The sequence below is a fragment of the Aegilops tauschii genome, chromosome 1 (genome assembly GCF_002575655.3).
Source record: "Aegilops tauschii subsp. strangulata cultivar AL8/78 chromosome 1, Aet v6.0, whole genome shotgun sequence".
Taxonomy (NCBI): domain Eukaryota; kingdom Viridiplantae; phylum Streptophyta; class Magnoliopsida; order Poales; family Poaceae; genus Aegilops; species Aegilops tauschii.
In genome coordinates, this window is record NC_053035.3 from 415948684 (window position 1) to 415955805 (window position 7122).

At 45.9% G+C, this 7122-nt stretch overlaps 1 protein-coding gene across 1 annotated transcript; it reads right to left on the reverse strand.

The window, feature by feature from the left end:
• Nucleotides 1-1034: 1034 nt before the first annotated feature.
• LOC109767091 (ADP-ribosylation factor 2) lies at nucleotides 1035-4878 on the reverse strand. The gene is made up of 7 exons (XM_020325851.4): nucleotides 4586-4878; nucleotides 3902-4062; nucleotides 2858-2928; nucleotides 2489-2608; nucleotides 2133-2251; nucleotides 1656-1737; nucleotides 1035-1348 (listed from the first exon to the last, which is right to left on the reverse strand). The coding sequence occupies exons 1-7, from the start codon at nucleotides 4861-4863 to the stop codon at nucleotides 1343-1345; spliced, it is 837 nt and encodes a 278-aa protein (XP_020181440.2). The 5' UTR covers nucleotides 4864-4878; the 3' UTR covers nucleotides 1035-1342.
• Nucleotides 4879-7122: the final 2244 nt, after the last annotated feature.

Here is a 7122-nt window from a genome sequence, read left to right on the forward strand (position 1 = left end):
TGAGGCGCCCGTCTGGATCGCTTTTTTTTTACTGTGCTGTCCGCCCAGGCCACCCCATATCCGCCCCAGCCAAGGTTGTCAGAATCGCGATTTTGAATCGGATCGGAGCTCCGATGGTAGGATCGCATATCATAGAATCTTCACTATCATGATCGTAGAATCGTATAACAGGATCGCGATTCTGACAACCTTGGCCCCAGCTTTGAGCTGGATATGAAGGGTGCCAGTCAGCTCGGGCGTTTCAGGCCGGTTTGAGGCGCTCGTCTGGATTGCTTTTCTTTTGACCGGTCACTGACCAGGCCGTCCGCCTGAGCCACCCCATATCCGCCCCAAAGTTGGCTGGATATGAGGGATGCCGGTCAGCCCGGGCGTTTGAGAATGGTTTGAGGTGCCCGTCTAGATCGCTTCTTTTTTATCCGGCCGTCCGTCCGGGTGCCGGTCAGCGCGGGCTTTTCAGACCGGTTTGAGGAGCCCGTTGGATCATTTTTTGACCGGGGCTGGGCCACCCCATATCCGCCTCAGATTTGGGCTGGATAGGAGGGGTGGCGGTGAGCACCGGCATTTAAGGCCGGATTGAGACGTATGTCTTGATCGGTTTTTTTATTACCGGCCAGTGACCAGACCATACGCCCAGGTGTTGAGGCGCCCGTCTCTATATGCTCTTAGTATACATTTTTTTTTTCTCCCCACATAACACTTTAGATTCTTTAACGAGCTAAGTGGTCCAGCCTAAAATGTCATAAATTGTGAGTTTTTTTCATATGGCTCAACGGCAAATTCAACCAGGTGCTCCGCTTCAACAACCGTGGAAACGCTTCCACCTGATGCGAGCGTTGAAAGGTGTATCGTTTCCTATTTCCAATAGCGTGTTGGTAACTTGGGGAAGGGGAATATTACTGTCTAAACCATTTTTTGCCTTCCCTAACATACAATAAAATTTGCAGACCATGCAATGCCCCCTGCACAGCATTTCCAGTTGATCACGTTGTTTCGGGATGGAAAATGTACTTTGCACATGAAATCAACACAAGAGATAGCAATTCAGAAGACACACTGACAAACTATGCCAAGACAAGTCAATACTACAATGTATCAAGTCTGTCGGAGTGGCGGGTACAGAGTACAGAGCGGACATAGTAAAACCATGATGGGCAAACAAACAGCGCCACGGACAATTTAACACCCACGAAAACAATCTGATAGCTAGCTCTTTGACAGAGAGCTTTATCTTTCCAAAACACCCACATTATCTGTCAAGACTATATAGTTTATAATACGTAAAGGCAGTATTAGTCCGAATATCCAGCTTATCCAGATCCATAGAAGCCCCTGCCGAGATGCTTCAAGCCTATATCAGGAAATTACAGACAGGTGGTTAGTTGCAGAAATCAAACGAGCAAAAGAAGCCAAAGAGAGTAAAACTAAGTAGCAACAATAGAAGAGAAAATGCACAGGCGGGGCATTTTCATATACTAAAGCTGCCAGGTACAGTTTATTTCTATGTTCCAGGTGGCAGCTTGGGAAATCATGTGTGTTTGCACTAATTCAAAACCATCAATTGTTCGTAAAGTATCAAATGGACCTAGTTGCCATAAGTATGGATGTTCAATCATTTGATCAAATAACAAGGCACATAGTAAGGCCAGCTTACGCACCTTGTTGGCAATGTTGTTGGACAGCCAGTCAAGCCCCTCGTACAACCCCTCTCCAGAGGTAGCACATGTGCTCTGGATGTACCTGAAATGATTATCAAAACATAAGATCAAAGCACATGTAGCAAATAGAGTCATTATGGAAAAAGGCCATAAAATATACTCCCTCCGTTCCAAAATAGATGACCCAACTTTGTACTAAAGTTAGTACAAAATTGGGTCATCTATTCTGGAACGGAGGGAGTATGTTGGATGCTGCCAAATGAGTAATTTACTTGATTGCTTAATTTGTGTAACAATAATAGTACCACCTCAAGACAATGCTATACACAGACGCAAGCGTTTCATGTTTTTGTTCCTTCCAATACATAGAAATGTACTTATACGAAATAAGCATGTTATTGAAGAAACGGAAATCAATCGTAAAAATATGGCGCAACGGTGCACAAACTTTCATTCACCATAGATTAGAAACCATACCAGTGTCGCTGGCGCAGAGAATGCAGGCCAAGCTTGTCAGTGATTTCAGCAGCGTTCATGGCATTAGGAAGATCTTGCTTGTTTGCAAACACCAGCAGCACAGCATCACGCAGCTCATCCTATAACAATAATACAGCATTGCCATCATTAATAATTGTGTCACTGAAATGATGATAAGAGCTAAACGTCCACAAGGCAGCATCTTTACTAATATGGTTATTATGGTAAGTAATAGACAAGAGATTACATCCAATAGGTATCCGACAACCTAGTGAAGGAATCTACAAAACATAAGCCACTTATGAATTTAAATAGTGGTCTATGTGTTGACATTGGTTTATTCCCTGTGGTGATACCTCATTCAGCATCCGGTGAAGCTCATCTCTTGCCTCAACAACACGCTCTCTGTCATTGCTGTCCACGACAAAAATGAGACCCTGGGTGTTCTGGAAGTAGTGCCTCCACAGGGGCCTGATCTGTATTGAGCAAGTGCATAAAACATTAGGTGACAAGCACACAAGGAAAATAGATCACGTCATGAAGATAGAAATATTCAATACAACACGATGGCATGTTCCAAATTCCAATTAGAAGATGAAGTTAACAGCAATTCAAAGAAGGCATGCACCTCAGTGTAATTTCAATTGCGCAACTGCTATATAAATGACTAAACTAGGGTACATGTGGCCAAACATAAACTATTGGCCTTTAGGAACTTTGCTTACCTTGTCCTGACCCCCGACATCCCAAACGGTGAAACTAATGTTCTTGTACTCTACAGTTTCGACATTAAACCCTGCAGATTCAAAAACATTCAGATTTCATCAGCATATGTAGACAGTGATGTCAAAGTAGCAGAGTAAAGATCTAGAACATGAACATGGTCAAAATCCTTGATAAAATCAACATTTAAAAAATAAGCATCTGAACACACAGCAACAGCATGAGATGCATATCTCTGTTAATAGAAAAATAACAGGCATGTCAAGGTCAAACACCAGTGGTTATGCTGCTCATGAGTTGGACACTTTGGAATGAATGATTCAGCGTTCGCTAGGAGTCGTGGTTACTAAACATAGTTGTTTTCATCCAATATAAGCAACAATCAAAATGACATGAGTTAGTGTTATACTGTTATCACTAATCACTATCACTATAACAGTGCTGACACGCCTTGATCTGTAATCACTATGACAGTGCTGACACGCCTGAATCTGTGTGGTCACTATGATAGAGCTAACACACCTGGATCTGTGTGATCACAATTACAGTGCAAACAGTCTATCCTGCCTTGACTGAACTCCCAAGCTCAATTATCAAACTGAACTTGGTGATATGCAAAACAATTAGCAGACAACTTGCAATCTTAAACATGAATGGTTTGTCTTTGATTAGGCTTCTTTTGGACAACAACTTGTTGCTTTTCAAATATAAAAGTTTTAATGTACGTACAAATAACATGGCGCGTGAAGTTCATTTACAGAAAGTAGCACATACATAAGCTACCAAAATAAGATACAAATGAGACATATAATCAACTCGAGATGAGCTTCAAGTTATCTTCATTGTCAAAAGCATTAATGTTATTCCTAAGGCAGGCAAGACCATCTTTGCACTAAATTGGTCTCTAACTTGCTTACCATGGAACACCCATTACATTCACACGGTCCTAAGCTAAAGCTGCCACAACATATTGAGACTATATTTACAAAGTAACAACAAGATAAACAACATGCTGCAACAGAAAATTTGCGTAGAAGTGGGCTTACCGATTGTGGGGATGGTGGTGACGATCTCTCCGAGCTTGAGCTTGTAGAGGATGGTGGTCTTACCAGCCGCATCGAGACCGACCATGAGGATCCTCATCTCCTTCTTGGCGAAGAGCCGGCTGAACAGCTTCGTGAACGTGAGCCCCATCTCCGCTCCTGTGCTGAAACCAAACGAGACAAATTTAAGGCCAAGGCGTCAACCCCATAGATCCACACAGACACAGGCTCGTTATAAGAATTACTGGTATTAAAAAAAACTCTAGAATCGAAGCCACCCAACTAGATCTACGAGATCTGATGCGAGCAGCAACCAGATCCGCTGCACTGCGCACGAACAGCGCCAAACCGGACCAGATTCGCGACCAACTCGCGCGGGAATCGTGCCGGATTCCCGAGCACCCGCGTGAGAACAAAGCTGGGCCGACCGAAGCCGGTCAATCGCGGCAGATTCCTCAAATCACACCGTCAAAAAACCGACCGCATCTACCGGACACCGACAGGATGATGAATGAGATCGAACACCCCCGATCCACAGGAACTACGCAGATTGAACATGATCACGGCAACATCAAAATAAGATCACGAATCGGCCGACCGAACAACCGATCGGATCAGAGATGGAGCCGCATCGAGCGCGAGGAGGATCGACGGGGGAAGGTGAGAGATCCGGCGAATGGTGGTTACCGAGATCGCGGCGCCTGCTGTCCTGTGCGCGCGCTGGGCTCGGTGATCTCCTCTTCTCTTCCTTTGCCCTCCTCGCGCCGGGTTCCTCCCTGGTTCGGGATCGGTGGCAGGAGGAGGAGGAGAGAAATGGAGGAGAGAGAGGGAGGCCGAGATGGCCGCACACGAGGAAGTCTATATAGGGAGGTGCTTGGAGGGTCACCGGCAGGTGGGGCCGGATTTCTTCGTGGAAGGCGCATAGAACTGGCAGGCAGCGTGGGCCAGCTGGTGCGTGGGTCCATCTGTGTGCGGTGCCATTAACTTGGGCGGTAAATGTGGACCGTGTCCATCGAGAATCAGGTGGTAGAAAAGAGAGGTGATTCAATTTCTCTTTTGACATTACAGATTTTTCATGCTACTAGTAAATATGTACGTGTGCAACGCATGTGTAATCTTAATCTGGCTTGAAGATATACCTGAATTTTTTTTTAGAAAAGTAGTATCAAAAGAAATAGTTTGTGTAAGCACCACCAGCGGCAGGTCCATCTCTTCCTTCAAATGGATTGAAAATTATACTAATCCAAGTAGTTAATGGTATATGCAAGTGAACAGGGGAGGGGGCACATACCTTGTCCTCAGGCAGAAATCCAAACATCAAGCACAATCCATTGAAATCAGCACACCTGATCCACTACCCAGCTGCTACCAAAAATTCCATATCACTATGTAACCTCTAGTTGTTTCATAGCGCACGTTGGCAATGCTTAATAACTGCTGAATGTGTGCATAGAAGGCTGCTTTTGGTTTAGTTTTACGAATCCTGATTTGGGTTCAATTTTTAGTGCATACAGGCTGCTTTTCTGTTCAGTGAAACGTGAATCAATCTTCTCCGGAAGAAATGAAGAAAGCAGAGATGAAAGACCTCTGGCCCGGCGGCTACGTGTTTGACGGCGACGTGTCCCCTGATGGCGGCGCTGACGACCTAGGCCCGACAGAGAGGGACGGGCAGACGGTCCAGACAGTGTCCATGATGGTCCGACGGCCCGACGCCAACGGACGGCCATGCGGTGTCCCTGACAGGTCCGACGGCGATGGGCGGTCCAGGCAGCGCCTCCGACGCGCCCCCACCGGTCAGCCAGGCGGTCTAGGCGGTGTCCCCGACAACTGGCGTCCTTGAAGTTGCGGCGGCGTCGCTGCAACGACCGAGGCCACGCAAAGGCGATGGGTAGAGGCGGCATGGAGATGTGAGGGGCGGCGTCCTTGAAGCTGTTGCGAGTTGAGGCGATGGGGGCGGCGTGCGTCGCTGAAGCGAGGTGATGGGGCGGCGCTGTGGGGCGGTTCACTGTGGCAGTTTCCTTTCATGTGAAAGGGTACGTAAGAAAGGGGATCGGGAAGAGAAAGGATTGATTAGCAGTAAACGCGTTTAGCGCTAAACGTGTTTAGTTGCTCACCATTAGGACAATAAGGATTGTCGGATTAACGCTAATGGATGGCCGAGATCTATTGGATCTGCCTCACTGGGTCTTTTTATATTTCATTTATATTTCATGCTACTAGGTAGGTATGTGCCTGAGAGTTGTCATGGAGACCAAATATCTTTTTATAACACAATAACAAGAATAGTACTATGGTTTAGTTATAAAGTAGTACCCCACCAATAAAGGAGTACAAAATAGTATGGCTTGGTTATAAAGTATAAATTTCCTGCCATTTTTTCGAGAAAAATTCCATTCTATTCATCTTTAATCTTGGTCGTACAACAAACATCAGAAATAATAAAAATTACATCTCGATACATAGACCACCTAGTGACGACTACAAGCACTGAAGCGAGCCGAAGGCACGCCGCCGTCATTGCCTCTCCCTTGCTGGAGTCGGGCAAAACTTGTTGTAGTAGACAGTCGGTAAGTCGTCGTGGTAAGGCCTCAAAGGACCAGCGCAGCAGAACAGCAACTGCCGCCGATGAAGAGTAGCGTAGATCAGAAAGATCCAACCTGAAAACACATCAACGTAGACGAACTACGACTAGATCCGAGCAAATCCACCAAGGACAAATCCGCAGGAGACACACCTCCTGACATTTCTTAAACTAACAAATCCCTCATCCCTTTGTCTCCTCTCTAAGGAAAGGCGCCTAGGGTTTCTGCCTTCCGTCAGCGGCGCCGCCGCCTATCTGCCACGTCTCATGTGGCCTTAGGGCCATGGGTGCGCGATGGATCCTGGCCCTTGCCGACGGGATGGCTCCGTTTTTAGGTGCTCCTTCAAGTTTTGTTAGGGTTTGTGTCCTGCTCAGGAAAACGAGATGGCGGCGGCTTCTTGTCGACTACGAAGGTGTCTGTGATGAATTCGTCAATCTTGAAATGATGTGCGGACTCAGTCTCTCGGGGGTTCTCATAGGGGTAGGACGTGTGTGTGCACATTCATAGAGGTGATTGTATGTGCGTATATATGAGCACATGCGTATGTATGAGCATCTGTGTATGTTCTGTGTTAAAAAATGATTGATTGAATTTATTCAAAAAAAGATTGACTCAGTTTATAAATAAAACCGGATAAAAAAG

Excerpts from the sequence above, each read along its gene's own strand:
- LOC109767091 (XM_020325851.4), bottom strand. The coding sequence starts at position 4,863 with ATGGACCCACGCACCAGCTGGCCCACGCTGCCTGCCAGTTCTATGCGC. Across the intron at positions 2,929-3,901 it reads CACCACCATCCCCACAATCG|GGTTTAATGTCGAAACTGTA; the intron begins GTAAGCCCACTT and ends TTGAATCTGCAG. Across the intron at positions 1,738-2,132 it reads TCTCTGCGCCAGCGACACTG|GTACATCCAGAGCACATGTG; the intron begins GTATGGTTTCTA and ends TAATCATTTCAG.